Here is a 19,909-nt window from a genome sequence, read left to right on the forward strand (position 1 = left end):
AAATCAACTAAGGAAGCACATTATACGAATAAAAATAAAATTACATGTTCTTTTTGATAAATATAGAAAAGGCAACTAAAATACTATGAAATTTTCATTATTAAAATTATCCAACTTTGATTTTAAGGAAACCTCCTGCTTGTGTCAAAGAACATTTATGAAAAATATGGAAACACCAAAGATAATATTTCTAGAATATATGATTCTTTGCTTAAGATCAGGATCAAAGCAAAGATTTTCACTCTCACAATGTATAATTATTATTGTATTTGAGATTTCAGCCAAAGCATTTACAGTGTATTGCAAAGGAAAGCATAAAATTATATATTCTCTATTTTAGAGGATGTAAGTTTATATATTTTGGAGAATAAATGTTAGGATAAAATCTCAAAGAATTCACTGAAAATAAATTGAATCAAAACTGTATAGAAAGTTTCAAGACACAAAACCAATACAAAAACTCTTTTGTAGATTTACATAGCTACTATTGACACTAACAATTCAATGATAAAACAATCTATTTTATCATACAATTAAAGGGAGTGGAATTCTTAGCAAGAAATTTTAAAAAGAAATTCAAAGTTCACACACTAAAAAGTACTAACCACTGTTAAAATAAAATAAAGTAAATCTTAATAAATGAAAAAATATATGCTATGAGCATGCATTGAAAGGTTGAACAGTTTTAAAATGGTGCATGTGTTCAAGTCCAAGAAGTCTCAGATGCTGAGATAAGGGGATAATAATTTGTGGCATAGACTTAGTGACATCCTATCTCAAACTCAAAATAACAAAATAAAATAAAATGAAATGAGATGTAGCTCAGTTCAGTGACTCTGGGTTCGGTGCTAAAATGTGGAAAAAGAAAAATGATGGTAATAAATCCTTAAGCAATCTACATTTTAAGTGAAATATTCAATTAATATTTATTTGTAGAAATTGACTAATTTACAGTAAAAGTCATATGAAATTGTAAGAGACTCAGAATTACTAAAATTAATCTAAAAAGAACAAACTTATACTTCCCTACTTTAAAATTTACCACAATAAAATGATAATCAAGAAACTGTGGTATTAGAAAGCTTTAGATCTGCAGATCTATAGGATAGAATTGTGCATTCATAAAATATCCAAATCTGTGATCAAGTAATATTGAAAAGAATGCCAAAGTAATTTAATAGAGAAATAAAAGTGTTCTTATGCTGTCACACTGAGACATTTGGTCATTCTCATGACAGAGAATGAAGTGGGGTTCTCACCTCCTTCAAAATCTGTAAAATGATGCAAAATTAATTAAAGACCTAAAAATAAGAGCAAATATTGTGAACTCTTAGAAGAAAATATAGAGATAAGTTTTCAAGATCTTGGAGGTACATCAAGAAAATTGAAAAGACAGCTTATAGAATGGGACAAAATATTTACAAGTTATATATCTGATAAAGGAAGCATAATTAGAATATTTGAGAATTCATGAAACTCATAGAAAAAAATCAAATTAAGAAATCAGTAAAATAGTGCTAGAGCACTTGCCTAGAGAAGGCCTTGAATTGAATTTGCTGTACTGAGATGAAACAAAATAAAACAAAAAAGTGAGCAAAGATTCCAATAGACAGATTTCAAGGAGATATACAAATGGGTGATAAAGACGTGAAAGAATTTTAACAACATCAACCACTAAGGAAAAGCAAATGAAAGCCAAGTCATAGCCACTCATATAACAGGAGTTAAAAAACAGATAATAATTAGTGGCGAAGCAGTAGGACTATTATAATCTTCGTACATGACGGTGGAAAGGCAAAAACGGGAAGCTACTTTGGATACAACGTGGCACCTCCTCAATTAAACACAAAACTACCATGTAACTGATGAGCTCAAAAGTTATTACCAAAATATATATCTGCAAAAAAATAAAGAGAAAAATGCGTGCCCACACAAAAACCTCACACACACAGAAAATATTTATAGGAACATTATATGTAATCCCCCCCAAAAAAATGTTCATCACCCAGTAGACAAATCCTGCGGTATACCCATACCATGAATACCATTCTGACACAAAAGAGATTATAGAAAAATAAACCTGTTTTTAAAATGAGCATTCAATGACAATTTCCATAAGATCGTGACAAAATTCATTGAAATGTACCTGTACATTTTCGTTGTAAAAAAGACTAAATTTAAAAGAAGCTCAAGGAATACTTGTGTCTTCTATTTCCACAATATGACTATAGTTGTAATATTACTTGCTTCCTCCTTTATGTAAATTTATGTACATCTTTCTTTGTCATTAAGTAAATATTTGAACTATGTGGTTTTTTTTTGGGGGGGTGATGCTGGGAATTGAGACCAAGGTCTTGAGCATACTAGGTAAAGACTATCACTGAGCTATACTCCCAGCTCCCTTGAACTGTTTTTGTGAAAATTTTATAGTTTTATCCATATTGTATTTTAAAGTACATTTTAATTTTGAGGCAAAAAAATCATATGTGCATATTTTTATTCCATAGTCTTAAGCAGTTTGAGTTTGATAGATTAAGTAGTCTTGATCATTTAAGGGGAAATTCTCATCTGGAGATTTGGAAAAGTATCCATTAAGCCTTCAGATCTATTTTAGTGAGTACAACATGGCCCAAGCATACAAAGTCACATAGCAAAACACACGCATGATTGCAAACACACAAGACACGTGACAGAGAATAAGACATGGAAATGAGTATGATACAGCTGAGAGCACCTCAGTGGTGTGTTGACCTAGATAAGCAAGACTGGTGATCAGTTTGTGTGCTTTAAAACAGGTAGACATATTCCTGGTTTTATTATTTCACGTTTGTTCTTTGTGGCATGCTGTCACAAGTTTAATTTTTATGTGGGACTAAACAAAGTTCAGAAGTTTATTAATTTGAAATATTATTTGTGAGCATCTTTGTTTGAGATTGTTGTTTATAGAAAACCAACCCAGATTTCTAGTACAAATACATAGCCTGACACAATGCTGTTGAGCTTTATCCCAATCTTTAAAGGATGACTGAAAAACAAATATTTGCATGAATTTTGTGAACTAATATAGATGCTCATATTGAAACAGAACAATCTAAACAAAATGTTCTATTTTCTTGTTTAAAAGTAAGGTGATCATGATCAGCATTAATTCTTATATCCAGTATCTACTTGCTTTTCACGAAGTGTTATACTAGAAAATAAAATAGACTTCTTCAGAGAACACTGCAAGAATAAAATCAAGCCAGGCATGGTAGTGCAGGGCTGTCATCTCAGCACTAAGAGGCTGAAGCGGAGGACTCACTGGAAGCTCAAGGGCATCCTGGCCTCCATGGAGAGTTCCAGTCCCCTCTGTCCTACACAGAGAGACTCTAGCTCAAACATGCACACACACTGCATTATAAATGAATGTTAGAAACCTTGAGGCACTGAATATATTCAATCTAAAGAAGCTAGTTGTCCTGGGTACTGCAATAGAGCAAACTCCCTTTTCTTTGGTTAGTGTTTCTTTGAGCAATTCTCCTAAAATCATCCTACTGTTACTCCCTCTCAGCCCAATTTCCTCCATGTAATGCCTTTCATCAAAAACAAAGGACACCTGATAAATGGTACTGAAGGAAGAGATTGTGAATGATCAGCTCTGCTCCTTCTGAAATATCACTTGATTGAAATCACTAGAGAAGATGTCATGGTATCCATTGCTCATCTTATGGCAACAGGCTCTTCACCAAAGAAGAGTATTAGGTATTTAAGTTTGATTTGAAGAAAGCTATTTTGAAGATGGTCGTGACTGCACTTCTACATGATACCTGAAATGGGCTTATATTTCTACTTCAGTCATTCTAATTCCTACAAATACTTCTTAGTTGGTTCTAAAAATCTCTTTACTTTTCAGAAAATGCAAAATACTAGAGCCCATACAGTCCAACTGTCAAAATCTTTAGTTCCTAGTATTCTGAGAAGTGTCTATGAGCTAATACAGAAAAACTAATTAATGTAGAACAATATAGTGTCTTTGTATAATTAGTGTGGTGCAGAGGGTAATAGGAATGAGGCTAAAAGTTAGGATTTTCAAGTCCCATTAGCTTGCAAACAAAATTACAACAGGCTATTGCTCTCATCACGACAAAAATATAAACAAAATTCAAGAGTTTTCGTTGTTACTGTTTTCAATCTATAACAGAAGCTGTGAGTGAACTAGAATTTACAGAAATGTGCACTTTGGGGAAGGGAAAGAACAGAGGGCTTCTTTTGTGCCATGCAGAGGAGGGAAGGCAATTTTGCCATGGTCAAAGGAACAGAAAATGTGCAAGAAAATTTAAATTTATTTTTGTATTGATACTTAAAGAATAAGATATCACAAATCTCCAAACTGAGTACACACCCACCCTATAAACTGTGAACCTAGCCATGAGTGAGTACATGTGTGCCTTGTACAGAGTAGCAGAGCTAAAATATTCTCAAAAGCACATGAGTCTTCCCCAAATACAAGGCTGCATCAGTCACTTCTCCATCACTGAAACAAAGTATCTGCTACCTGCAACATTAAGGTTAAATTTACTTCTTTCACAATTGTAGAGGATTCAATCCAGAGCTGTCACACACCAAGGCAAAAACATAGGGCTGAAAACCCTGGCAGCGGAGAGGTACTGAGTTCATGGCAGCCAGGAAGGAGAAAAAGTAGGAAGTTGAGACAAAAATAAATTCATATCCTCAGTGACCCTTCTTTCCATCCCGGTCCCACCCCCTTATAACACTCTTATCCACGCAGATATCAACAGATCCATCGACTGGTACACACACCATGCCTGTGAGCCTTCACCTTCCAAATCCTCACCTCTGAACACCAGATGTTTGGGGGACGTTTTATATCTAAACAATAATATTCTGCCCTCAATCCCCAAAAGGCTTAACTATATATCGTTATCTAAGAGAGGTTTCTTCCATTTGCAAAAGTCACCAAAGTCTTAACAGTATTAGAAATGTTGAAGAGTCAAAATACTAAAATATTTTCTGAGATCCAAGATAGAAATCTTAGCCATAAGCCTCTGTGAAAATAAAAAAAAAAGAAAGTCATATACTTTTACTACATGATGGTACAGAGCAAACATTCAAGAAAGTAGGAATAAGGTGATAAAAAGGAATTAGATCAAAGCAAGACTGAAAGCCAGAAAGGGCAAACATAAAATCTGGTACCTGCATTTGCAGGACCCAGCACTCATTGTGGTGAGATGTGAACTCCAAAGGGATAGGACAGTCCAACCATTAGACCTTTGCCCACATGGCCCTTTCTCTTGGAATGGTTCTTCTCTTTGGTAGGATTTCTCTGTAAATCTTTCAAGTTTTCTTCATCTTTAACTTTGGAAATTCCACTGCATCTTGAGCTTTGCTCACACAAACTTACACACTGCCCACTCGGGGAGGTGTAATGTCCAGCCTCCCAAGCCTTCATGACCCCACCACATGAATGACACCAAAGCCAATTTCCAGCTCAAGCAGCATCTGGGGACCCAAGGACCATGGTTGCAGAAACCTCTGAGTGCCTGAGTGGGTAACTTCAAAGATGAAGTTTTGTAGTTGGCCCCGACTGAGCAGTACACCCTGGGGCTATCTTTTTTAAAGCAATGTCTCTTAAAGAAGTTTACTTTCTTTTACTTTATTTATTGAGTATGCAATGGGTGAAGTCTGGGAAGTTTGTGATACACTCAAACCGTCTTTTTTTTAATCATCCCAGTACAAAGCACTTGATGTTTTCATAATGATTCTAATATATTTCAGCAATCATATTCTTGTTGGTCCTAACTTTACATGCATTTTTTTGTTGTTTTTTGAGACAGGGTCTCACTATGTAATTGAGACTGACCTGGAACTCACTATGTCTCCCAGTCTCGTCTCGAACTCACAGCAATCTTCCTGCCTCAGCCTGCCAAGTGCTGAGATTACAGGTGTGCATCACCACACCTGGCAATATGCACTTTTTATGGATTTCCATTTTTTACTGCAGATCTACCTAAACACAACCAGTACTCATGCTAGAAACTGAACGTTGGACTGCCTTGAAATTTCCTCTGCCATATTATGTAATTCATCACTGTTTATTTTTTCCTCATACAATTTTGTAAGACAAGGTTAAAATGAAGGTAAATTCTTTACTACAATGAAACTCACATGGCCTCTAGTCCTATAGGCTAGATTTTCACAGAGTCCTACTGGCCAGGATAATGGACTGTACTGCCTGCACTTCTATCATCTCTTTTGTCTTTTGAGATTCAACAGGTATTTCTCTTCAAGCAATATTATGACATTTTAAGGCTTTTCCGGTCTGTGTCATCAAACTTTAAAATTCTTCTCACAAAAGTCTTCCTAAATTTTTGAAATATAGACAAGTACAGCCAAAGCATTAGCCTACTTTTGGTACCAAATTTCTGTATTAGTCGTATTTTTGCTGCTAGAGCTACTTGCTACTCATAAGGTAGAGGAAGAGATAATTGCTTGATCCATAGTTTCTAGGGTCTCAGTTCATGCTTGGTTACCTCCAGGGAAAAACTAACATAGCAAAAGGGTTAGGCAGAAGAATGCTACTCAACTATGGCAACCACAAAGCAAAGGGAGACACAAAGGAGGAGCTCATTACGAGAATGCCCATCTCTTTCAACTAGTCCTCATTTCCTAATAGCATGTTCACCTATGAACTCATCAATAGATGAATACACTAGTGATTAAAACACCTTCATGATCCCAATCAATTTTAAACGCCTCACCACTGATATATGAGAGTCTTGAGCACATTTTAGATCAAAAGTAGAACAAAGACCTATGCCAACAAAAAAGTTTGAGTGAGACAGGAGAACTAAGAGAATCTTCAAAAGGCACCTTTGGCTTTAATCAAGTAAGATGTAAAATATGAGGAAACACTGAGAATGCTGAGGGAAGCAATCCACACTACACCAAGTGCAAGGTGCTGAGAGTTCAAGTCCCAGCGGAATGCAGCAAAATGCAAATAACCTCCCAGTATTTCAAACTGAAGGGCACAAGAAGAGAAAGATTTTCTGTGATTCAGCTATCGGGCAGCAGTGTTATGAAACAGGAGACACCTGTTGGGGATTCAGCTCAACGGCACCGTGCCTGCTTTGCAGGTGCAAGGACCTGAATTTGATCCCAGGTACCACAAAAAATATACATTTAAGTAAGAATATGAGACGCGTCTTGAATATCACTCAGTCAGATAAAATAGAACTATGAATCCTAATTTGATTTTTTTGTTCTATTTGCTTTCATTTTGCAAACAATATTTGGTAATAAGATGAAAATACAAAAGGCAAAATTAATATGAAATTAATGGGTAGAGTAATAAAGTCCAATTTAGATAAGAGTAAGAGATAATAATTTATTTGATTGGGTTTGAAATTGTTTTGGGTAAATAAAATTAATAAATCTAAAGATAATCATGAATAATTGATGAAAATTCAAAACATAAGAAAAAGTATGGCAACCCACCTTAGATTTTAAGAATGAAATCAAATTTAAAAAAATATCAAGAAACCCTCAGAAGAGCAAGGATTAATAGGAATAATTTATCTGATGAGAAAAAACATCATAGTAAAGAATATTTTTAATGTGAAGAAAATCCCAATCAGCAGATCTCAGTAGCTTAGGGACAATAATTAGAAAAATAAAAAAATCACACCGAGTTTAGAATGAAACTTCTAAAAATGAAAAATCAAAAGAAATGAAAAAAGAGTCAAACAATAAATCACTACTATCAAAGATAACCTTCATATATCTATATCTATATCTATATCTATATATACTGTCATATGTATGATCTGAATTATACACACACACAAAAAACATATATATATATATAAATATATATATATATATGTATTTTTAAAATACAATAATGCAAGGACTAAAATGATGAACTAGGGTTGGATATATCTCAGTGGTGGAATGTTTGCCTAGCATGCACAAGGCATTATTATTGAGCCCTTAACCAACCACATATAAGTAGATCTATGACATGATTTTGTGATTTTAGTAACATATTTTCCTTGTTTTATTACTGATTTTAAAGTATTTTAATGCTGCACAAATTAGAATCAATTTCAATTCAGATTATATCATATACTGAAAACTTGATAAATTCCCTTTTCAATTTTTGTATCTTTTAAAGACTTCACTGGATTTCTAGCATAGTCACTTAGGTTACCTGTGTATTAGGATATTTTGACTTTTTATCTATATATATATATATAAATGTATGTATATATATGTATTTTTAAAATACAATAATGCAAGGACTAAAATGATGAACTAGGGTTGGATATATCTCAGTGGTGGAATGTTTGCCTAGCATGCACAAGGCATTATTATTGAGCCCTTAACCAACCACATATAAGTAGATCTATGACATGATTTTGTGATTTTAGTAACATATTTTCCTTGTTTTATTACTGATTTTAAAGTATTTTAATGCTGCACAAATTAGAATCAATTTCAATTCAGATTATATCATATACTGAAAACTTGATAAATTCCCTTTTCAATTTTTGTATCTTTTAAAGACTTCACTGGATTTCTAGCATAGTCACTTAGGTTACCTGTGTATTAGGATATTTTGACTTTTTATCAAATCTGAATAATTTAATAGCCTGGATGCACTAGCTAGAATTTTAAGAATAATGTTTAATAAAAGCGATAATAGTAGGTCTTGTTTAATTCCTGAAATTTAAAGTGTTTGCTTTTCAACAGTACTTAACAGATTTTTGTAAATGCTCCTTGTCAGATTGAGGGCTTCTCTGGGTGTTGTATCAGAAACATAGCTTTTGCTAAAGTTTTTCTATACGTCTTGAGAAGATTCTATTTGCCTGTCTTTTTTTTTTCTTTTTCTTTATCTACTATGTGTGTCTATATTGAACTTAATAGCAGTTTATTTTTCCATTTCATTTCTTCTATACTTTTGTAATATGTATCAGGGTCATGATATGTGAAGCATTTGATGTATTCTGAGTTTAATTTGGTTACATTTTGCTTAGAATCTTTGCATCTACACTAATGCAGGCATCCATAGGTCTTCATTTTTGTGATACCATTTTCTGCATTCAAAAATGGTCAAAGCGTCACTCTTACCCCTTGAAAGTTCTAGAAGAGTTTATGAAGAACGGTACTACTTCTTTCTTAAAATACTGTTCAGAATTTAACAATGAAGCCACCTGAGAAAGTAGTTTTCTCTAAAGGAAACATTTTTTTTTGTTTCTTTTGTTTTTTTTTTAGAGTAGGAAAAATTTATTTAGAGAACGATAGCTTCTGTGTAAGAGATAAAAGGGGGACTGGAAAATGGTTGACCCTGAAGGCCACATTTTCATCTTGTCTTATTGGGTAAATTAAACATCAATTTGTCTACTAATTCTATTTTTTATTCATTAAGTTTATTGTTGCATTTTAGGTTTACAACGTGATGACGTTCATCATTGGGAATTTGTACCTTTATATACTGTATCTTCGCTCTTATTTTCCCCATTCAACCCCTTCACCCCCCCACTTACAAAGACTTTGTTTCCCTTTTTTTCCTTTTCACATATTTATTCCTCTCCTTCTTTCCTTTCACTTAGTGCTCCCACTTTCCCTTGGCCTTCTCCTTCCCTTTGGATGTTTTCTTCCTATTTCAATGAACTTCAGAAATTAGTGTCTTTTCAGGAATGTGCCCAATTATTTTCAAATTAATGGGCACACATTTGTTCATGGTATGTCCTTTAATATTCACGTGTGTGTGATTTCTAATATGTTTTTGCCTCATTTCTGAGTTTGGTAATTTATTCATTCCTTTGTGTTCTGGTAATTCTGGCTTAAATATTTATTTAACTTCTATAGAATTTTTAAAGTTTTGTGTTTTTTTGTTTTCATTTTGTATCCTAATTTTGATTTTCATTTTGATGTTTTTTGTTCCTTCTGTCTGTTTTTTATTTGTCTCATTTTTTTCCTTGTCATTGTTTTATTGCTATTTTACTAGTAAAATCACTGGCACCGATATTCATTTAAATTACAATAAAAGAACATTTGATAAATTTCAAAGCTATATTCTCATAATTTCATAATTTCTCATATTTCATTTAATCTATTGTTTGGCCAATGATCATTTTAGAAACATGTTACAATACTTAGTTTTGAAATATTTCTAATATTCTTCTATGTTTTGATGTCTTGAATAATATTGTTGTTTATATCTATAATACCTTTGCTGATTTTCAACTATGTTTTCATGATTAAGAGAAAACTTAAAATATCTTTAACAATTTGTTGTTCTTTTTTTGCACAGCAAATCTCTGTGTCTCCATCATTTGCTAGTATCCAGCATCCAAAATAGTTTTTTGAGGAATCTCCACACTGAGTTCCACAGTGGTTGATCCAGTCTACTCTCCCACCAACAGTGGGAAAGGGTTCCTGTCTCCCCACAGCCCCGATGACATCAACCAATGAATGGATAAACATTATGTCATTTTTGTATGCAATAAACTACTAGTCTGCCGTAAAGAAGGACAGCTTGATGCACCTTGAGACCATGCTCTTCAGTGAAGTAAACTGGACACACACATGTAAATACTGCGCTGTTTCTCTGGTGTGAGAAACCAAAAGTGAAAAGAAGGAGTACAGTGGAAAATAGATATTGGGAAATGGTAAGAAAATGTGAAGAGGAAGAAGAATGGAGAGAAGGAGAAAGGAACGAAGGACAAATTTGAAAATGGACAAAATGGAAGCCAAGCTTTTGTACCTAGGGAGCAGAGGAAGCGTGAGGGGAAGGGAGGAATGGGAAAAAGGGAGGGGGCGGGAAGTACCATGCATAGGTGCAAATTCCCTGTAATGAAGGTTATTATTGTGCACCTCTAAAATATACCAGCAAGTGTTTTCTTAGTAAAAAAGTAAAGGGTATTTGCCAAAATCCAAGACAGTTGACATATTAAATGTCCCCAGAAATATATAACTCAGTTTTGAGTTTCTCTTTAATGTCAGTTACATAACATTAAGTTTATCAGGTGATTTCAAAAAAAGATATGATAGTGACTCAACTTTATTTGAGTCAATTGAACTGAATCTTCCGAAGATAATAGCCAAATCTGTATATATGGCATGCTTTTACAATAAAATTTAGAAATACTATTTTGTATAATTTTCATTAATTGCACTAATATGCCAATTAAATAAGCTACATCAGTGTTTGAGCTGCTGTGTTTTAATTTACAGGTGTGTTAATGAACTACAGTTCATATTTACTTTCATAATTATGAGAGCTGAAAATGACAAGTTGCTCTATTCCATTTACTAGAAACTGGCTCACCACTAATAGTAATTGCCCCAATCTTCTGTGTTTTTCAAAATTCACATTTTAAAAGCTTGAATCATACTGAAGATGCAATTATATTTTTGCTGTTATCTGATAATTGTACTTGTTTTCAAGCAATACTTTGTCTTGAAAAATTCTGTGAATCAAGGGTTGATAATATTTGGTTTCATTCAAAAAATTAAACGTGTACCACACAGCACATGAAGCACAAATTGTTATCACCAAATCAAAGAAATCTGTGCTTTCCTACAGGTAGATTGACTTTTGAAAATATAAACGCAGTGATTTAAAATTACAGGGACTTAGGGTTAAGTTCTTGGTTGAAAGATACCTCAAAAGTAGTTTGTATCACACTATTTGAATATAAAAGATTTTAGTGGCTGGATGCCCTACGATCTGACCTACCCATATCCTTCACACCTACTCAGACCCTCACACTCTATATGCTTATATTAAACATTTAAAATCTTGGTGAGCCATACATGAGGAGATGTGTCTTCTGTCTGTGCAGGGACACATTTGATAATTTAAACTGCAACGAAAACAAATGATATTCTCCAAGAAAGTTTGCAGGCAGGAATGTGCATTTAGTCAAAGACATCTATCGACCCGAAACGCCAGGTGTCTGGTCTGGCTCCATTGTTGGTGAACACGGTATACTAACAAGCAGCTTTTCCCTGGACCCTTCACTGTGACTGGGATCATCCTGTCCTGAAGAATCATGTGTCAATGAAAAATTTAACTGCATCAGAAAGGAATTTCATTCAGGCCTAAATTAATCCCAATTTTTTAGCCTGTCATGGTGGCACAGATAGCACTGGAGAGAATGAGTATCGTGGTGTTTAAGGTCAACCTGAAGTACACGGTGAGCTTGAAGCCTTCTAGAACTACATAGCGAGACCATATCTCATAGACAAATCAGCTAATAAACAACTAAATATGTAAACGATAGCTAAAAGTTGTGTAATGCCCCTCTCCCCTTTTACAAGCCCCACTACCTCATTCTTGCACAAAGCACCTATATTCATATCTGGGTTAGAAAGCATCTCATTTCCTGTTTTCGTCTCTTACAGAACTAAATTTGAATGATCCTATCTAAAATCTTTCCTCGTTTCATTCCCAGATCATCTGCTTCTTGTGTCTGGTCTGAAATCCCCGTTTCCCTCCTGTCTGCAGCCACACCACACACGCTTCACAACACTTCTATTTGTCCTCTAGATGTCCCTTCCATTTCACGAGGAACAAGGCATTCTCTATCGCTCTGTAAGAGTCTCTCAACATTAATCTTAAGCTTTTCTCATTTTCTCAGGCGCTCTTATATCACTTCTTATTAAAGCAACTTCTCCTTGAAGGCTCATTCTTACTACAGAATGAGATTACAAGCTTCATGAAGATTTACTCCCAGTTGCACCAGTAGAAGTTGAGACCAAAATCTGTATACAATAGGATGGCTCATGAAAATATGTGCTTTTAGTAGTTAGGGACAAGCGTACAAGTACTAAGTTTAGACATGAACTGCATAGGAATATTTCTGGATTAATATAAGTGTAAAACTATTGTATAATTATATGAGTTTCTAAACCAAAAATTCAATAAGCATATAACAAACACTATGATACGAAAATAGTTTCTTACTGTTTATATCATTAAATTTGATTTCTGAAAAAGTCTATTTCTTCACAAGGTCCTTAAGCTGCATATCTCTAACAATATTCTACCTTATCACATTTCCAAATTAGCTAAGGCATCTGCTTTTGTGCTGGAAACATTTTTATCTATATAGCCTAAATAGTATTAGCTCTATATAACTGATTGTTCAATATAGCATAACTCCTCCAGTTAGAAGGCAGACCAAATATATTGCATAGTTTACATCTACAAAAATCTTTCTTCCCAATCCTGTCTACTAGAAATATTAAAGACATGGATGTTAGAATGTTGGACTATTATTTCTATAACCTTTAACCTAAGTATAATTCCATAACATCTTTTATTTTTCTCCAGTATATGCTCAACAAAAGATACACCTAGGGATAATGCCTTATAATATCACCAAGTTATTGAAGTAATGTAAAAACTATTCAAAAAACAGAAAAATATGCATTAATTTGAATATTATAATATATTTGAATTCTGTTTTTTGTATTAACTATAAAAGGTTGGATTTGAAACCCTCCTATATTATATTTATATTTTATTTCACTTTAGCAGTCTAGGATCCTGCTGTGCCAAATCTTGTTTGATTAGTTTTACAATCAGCACTAGCCAGAGAAAATAACTTGATGACATAGTATGATAGAAAAACATGTTTAAACATTCATTGTTCCTGTACGGAAAACTGAAACTTTCCACTCTCAGCATGCATAGTCCACTGTAATTTTCTTTCCTTCAGCTTCCTTTCTAAAATTAGAGGCATTTTATTTACTTACCCTTTTGGGGGGTTGAAAAACTCAACATTATTGTACACAAAATCATATGATTCTTTGGGAAAACATAGTATTGGTCCGAAAGTTCTAACTCGTAATGTATTTTGACTTCTAGAAGTTTACAAACGAGCACTTCAATTTGTTGACAGTATCTCAAAGACCTTGAGGAGAATACTTCCTCAGCCAGTTTCCCTTAATGCTGTTTTGTGCCATAGATAACTTTGCGCCTGGCAAATGATCTTCTTGGTATAATATTTTAAAATACATACGTAATATAAAATTACAAGAGAAATCCATGACACTGAAACAAAATTGTTTCCAAATATGCTCTGTGAGAAAGTCTGTGTACCCGATGATAAACTTAGAAAATTTACTGCCATTGCACTTGGCCATGAAAATCATCGACACAGTGAAAAGTTCGCACAATCGCACTTTAAATATGTTACGTAACTCAAAATGAAGGGGACTGCAAGATATATTTTTAATACAATTGTTTAAACCACTTGGCAAAGTGACTATTTAGAAAGGTATTCTGGAGATGGAAAAACAGAAGGACGAGACGCTGTTAGGATAAACTCATTCTTACCTTTATGGCCGTGGATGCGATTTGAATGTGGTGAAGCCTCCGAAGGGTGCTGTCTCTGTCAATGAAGTAGGAAGCAGCTAGTTGATGCAGGGTTTCCAGAGAGACAGAAGAGCTGTTGGTGCTGGAATCACCCCCGTCAGATCGCTTGCTCAGCTTCCGCTTGTCCACAAAAATTGTGAGTGACTCCTCTCCTGCATTAATAATATTGAACATTATTCCATTTTTCACAGACATTAGGTTTTCACTTACTTGTAGGCGAGAATACTTACAGGAGTGTAACGAAGCAAAAGAGTGAATAACACCAAAATTTCAGAGTTCCATCGTTTCTCATTTATTAATAATTTCTCCAGTGACTAGATTTTATTTTTTTCTGTTTTTTATTGTCACATTTTAGGTATATGGGACAGTTACATTCATCATTGGCATCTTGTACCTTTACATGACAGGTGTTGGTTCTTATTTTTTCCCAATACACCTAGCTTCCCTTCACCCCCGCCTCCCTTCCCTATTTACAAAGACCTTGTTTCCATAATTTTCTTTTTCTCATATTTTTTATTTTCCCTTCTTACTTTTCTCCTACCCCTCCCACTTCCCTTACACCTTAAGAACTTTTTTCCTGTTACACAATATCAATTATACATTTTGATCCTTATTTACACTTTTAGTGTTTCACACTAGAGAAACTATATGGTATTTATACATGTGTGTCCTATTAATTTCACTTAAATGTATGGTCTCAATGCACATCTACCTAGCCATAAATGTCTCTAGTTTAATCATTCTTTATGGCTGAGTAGTACTACATTTTATTTTTAAAAAAACACTTCTTTATCCAGTATCCAGTTGATGTGCAATTTTTTAAATATACATTTAGTGAACTTTGAATATTGAGCATGTGTAAAACAATTTATTTGGATTTCATCGAATGGTGTGTGTGGTTTGGCTTAATTAACACTCAAATAGCCAAAAATAGATGTATATTAGTAGAGTTGAATATAATTATATTAACACAGAAATTTTAAAAACACAGAACAACGTATCAAAATGGAAACATGAGGGATGGGGATTTAGCTTAGTGGTTCAGTGGCCTGCCTTGTAAGCCCAAGGACTTGAGTTCAATCCACGGTAAAAAAAAAAAAAAAAACATACCAAATCATAAGCAGTCTTCAGTTGTATGTTTAAAATGAAGTGAAAGTACAATTATGGATAGATGATTAAGCAATTACATGTTAGTAATAAATTCAGAAATTCTCTACATGTGATGTATTAAATATTTTATATTAATAAGCTCTACGAAACAGTATAAACTCCATGGAAGATTAAAAAATGGCAATGGATTTTTTTAATGATTAAATTTAAAGTATGCTATACAGAAGTTGTGATTGTCAGTGTTCAAATGCTAATGCAAATGCATGTCATTTGAGTTAGACATAAAAAACCTGTTATCCTCAGACTTCCATATTTTTAGATATTCATCTTCCACACAGTTGTCAAACTTCTGCTTTTTCTCTTTCTCAGGAATGCATCTGTTTTTGTAGGCATGTGCCAACTTACAAACTGACACACTAGTTTTATAAGAGGCCAATAAGATCATCTAATACAAGAGTTTACATTTCTTCTCTATATTTATATTAATATCAATTTTAAATGACATTTCACAAATGATGTTCCAATCTTAACTAAGTGCTCATATGTCTGTGTAAGAGATCAGACAAATTTAGACTTGAATTAGGTGTTGACAAATATTACTTGTGAAAATCAGATTCTCACCTTTGATTTGAACAGCCACATGCGAACACTAAATCAAGATTTTAATAGAAGAGCTAAAGAACAAAATGTCCTGCATGGATCTGAATTGGTAGGTCGAATTATCAATATCATTAGGGAATGTGCATGTGAGCATCTGAAAGTGAGAGGAAACCTGTATATAAAAATACTAATAAAACTAGAAAAATGAAAAGCTCCACTTATATTCTGTACTTCCCAAATAACACCAAATTGTGGAAATTGCATAGAATGACTTTAGAATGACCTTTGATTCTGTGAAAAATGCACCCCTGTGACTATTGTGAGAGAACAGCAAATTAAACATCCTCTGCATGGGTGGAAAAAGAATGATTGTTCTGTGGTTTTCTGAGAATTCACAGCAAAGTTCTATCATTTATGCAAGTGATATATCTTAAAAAGATTAAAAGTAAAACTAAAAGACATGTTGGTAAATATTAAAAGATGAAACAATAGTAATGATTTTAATATAGGATCTATAAATTTCATGACAAAAACTACTAAATGAGGAAAAAAAGAAAACTATGATATAGAACTCTTCACCAAAATCAGTATTTTGTGTTAAAGTAACACTTTTCATAAAGGACAAATGACAGGAGTAATAGATATATTTTGCTAAAAGCAGGAGACTTTATTACTCATTTCTTAGATGTAAGTTTATCTCATGGTGGAAAAAATCTAGTGACAGCTATAAAACTCATATGATGAAATAGAAATTATAACCAAATATTAAATGTTATAATAGAGTAAAAAAAAAACTCACTTTCAAGCTCTTATTTTCACATCTGTAAAACTTTCATCCACCCTTATTCTAGGGTAAAATGAATATTTATAAAGGAGACAATATGTTCTATTGCAAAGAAATTCTTAGTTAATAAATATTTGAAAATATTATAATCAATTAACTAAAATATGGTAAAAGTTCATAGAAAAGCAAAAAGTCATTCTGTATAGAAAATTATTACTGTAAAATTCTGAATGAATAGATAAATAAAAGAAAGTTTATAAATTGTCAGAATTTAATGGATAGAATCTAATGTTCAGGGAAATGTTCATAATATTAAATAAGATGTTATATAGATATTGAAAGTAAGTGAGTTAAATGTATAACACTAAAATCAAGATGAATATGACTGAAATAATTTATATAAAAAGAAGATAACTAAAGAAGTAAAAATATGTACCAAAGAGTTTCTTAAAAGTAGAAATTAGTAACAAATTCAAAAGTAATCTTTTTTAAAAAATGGAAAAAAATATACAAACAACTAGTAAACCTACCTTTTTTTGCCATAAAGAAAATTATGTAAGAAATTGAGACGATGAAACAACAATTTTTGGAAAACATAAAGTAATTATTTTGTAAAATATTTTGCAAATAAGTTTAATTGTCACAAAACATCTACAAGCAAATGCTCTCACAACATGGATCATAATATTTCACAGAGAAATTTTGTTAACACCCTGGTATATAAAACTATTGAGCAATCTTATATTCTTGGAAATATTTCCAGAGCAAATAAAAAGAAAGATAAAATCCAAGTTCATTTTGATGAGCTGAGGATAAAACTGACACAAATAACTAGAAATGGTCATTAAAGCACACAACAGATAACATAATTTATAAATAGCAATACAAAATCATCAAAAACATGTCATATGTTGCGTATCGAATTTGGTGCATTTTAAAACAGTCAAGTACCAAGTTATGATTCTATTTACAATGAAGGATAAGATCACATATTGAAAATGGAAAGAAAAAGCAAATTTTATATCATCAAATTTATAAATAAGTGCTCATTTTGAACAAATAGATTTCAGCAGGTGGCTTGACTTTTGTTCCAACAGTAATATTTAACATTAAATACATCAAATTTCTTTATCTTAAAGTGCAGTATAATGTATTCTTTTTTAAAAATCTGAACACCAGAGAAACTATTTGGTATTTACACATGTTCATCCTATTTATTTCACTTACTAAAAGTGCAAAAAAGTTCAAATTGTATAACTCATCATGTGATGTAGGAAGAAAAGGGCTAAAGGAGTAGGGGAAGTGGGAAGGGTAGGGGAAAGGAAAGAAAAAATACGAGAAAATGAAAAAATGGAAATAAAGTCTTTGTAAATAGGGAAGGGTCAGGGGTGAAGGGAAGCTAAGGGAATGAGGAAAAAACAAGATCCAAGATACATTGTGTAAAGGTACAAGATCCCAATGATGAATGGAACTGTACTGTGTATCTAAAAAGTGCTAATAAACTTAATTTTAAAAATGAGAAAATAAATCACAAAAATATTTTAAAAAATCAGTCATTTTTTTGTTCCCTGGAACTAATCATGCCAATTATAAATTTTAAATGGAAAAAAAATCATCAAGTAAAATTTACTAGGCAATCCTTCCAAAAGTGTAAGCAAGACTGAGAACATTTTACTATATATGTACATGTGTTATAGAGTTAATGATTAAAGATCTATCTATCTACTATCTACCTATCTACGAATAAGCAGATAAATAGAAGAGAAAGCATCCATAAAATAATAAATACATCTTGGATTTAGCAGTATGTAAGATTGGTTTATGAATGCACAAGGAAATTATAGACTTAAAAAAATAACACTGTGACACCACAAACAGCCATCTGAAAAAAGAGTCATGGCCATGGATCTAGCTCAGTGGTTCTGCCACTTACCTTGCAATCCTAAAGATCGGAGATCTATCCCCAGTACCAAAAAATAAATATAAAATAAAATAATAAAGTATATGGTTGTATACTAGAATAAATTCCAAACATATTAGAGACATAAACCTTTAGTGAAATAAGCCCAGTCAAGTCCAATGAAAAAAAAAAAGAAAATACTAATCAAGTGCTTTTAACTAATAAATCAACATCTAATGAAATTAATTAAATCAGATAACATGATATTTTTAGCTAACAAAAACATTGTAAATAAAACAAATTATACATTGGTTAAATATATTTAAACTTATAAAACAACCAATGTGTTTATTCCTCTAAAATTTCAAGAGCTCTTGAAAATGAAAGAAAGTCAGACAAAAAAAAAAGAGAAAAAAGAGAAGAAAAGAATTCAAGTAAGAATAGATAAAATAATCCTTTTCATTTTGAAAAGCTATTTAATATGAGATATAGTATGAGAAATACCAATTTAAATATATGTTACTTCATTATTATGAAATTTTTAAAACTTTAAAATTTTGACAACCTGAGCAAAACTCTCTGAAAGCCAGGAGTCTCCGGCCATATTGCTGGTGAGATAACAAAATGGTAGAAACAGAGGGAAACTTGGCAATCACTTGTAGTGACTGACTTGGCAGTCCTACTTTTAAGAATATTTTACAGTATATACTTTTAATCTTTTAAAGATATACTGGATAAAATGTGCAAACGTTTTCTAGTTGTTATTTTATCTGTAAGATTTGGAAACAATACAAATACCTACTCACAGCAATTAAATGATGCTACAGTCATAGGGTAGATTACTGTACAACAGGAAAACAGAAATATGCATATCACACCTACACACTTGCATGATCAAGTTAAAGTATAGTAAATGAAATGTTTCAGAAATGACTTTTTAAAAAAACCGAAAGAGAAAAAGCAAAAGGGGAGATACAAATAAATATATGCATTTTTTAATTTAAAAACAAAACAAACACTGGAAGGATTAACAAAAGACATCTAAATATTTACCTACAGGAAAAGGAAGGGAAGAGAACAGAGAAATGCCTTTAGAAGAACAGTCCCTCTCTCTCTCTCTCTCTCT

The 19,909-nt window shown here is 32.6% G+C and overlaps 1 protein-coding gene across 1 annotated transcript in view; it reads right to left on the reverse strand.

Moving 5' to 3' along the window:
* Positions 1-19,909, reverse strand: part of Brinp3 (BMP/retinoic acid inducible neural specific 3) — a 237,490-nt gene that overhangs the window by 34,309 nt on the left and 183,272 nt on the right. The window contains exon 4 of the mRNA XM_033761966.1: positions 14,351-14,541. Within this exon, the coding sequence (XP_033617857.1) occupies positions 14,351-14,541 (191 nt within the window). The remainder of the gene's footprint in view (positions 1-14,350; positions 14,542-19,909) is intronic.

This window comes from Fukomys damarensis, unplaced genomic scaffold (assembly GCF_012274545.1).
Source record: "Fukomys damarensis isolate Sample0158 unplaced genomic scaffold, DMR_v1.0_HiC HiC_scaffold_11, whole genome shotgun sequence".
Taxonomy (NCBI): Eukaryota; Metazoa; Chordata; class Mammalia; order Rodentia; family Bathyergidae; genus Fukomys; species Fukomys damarensis.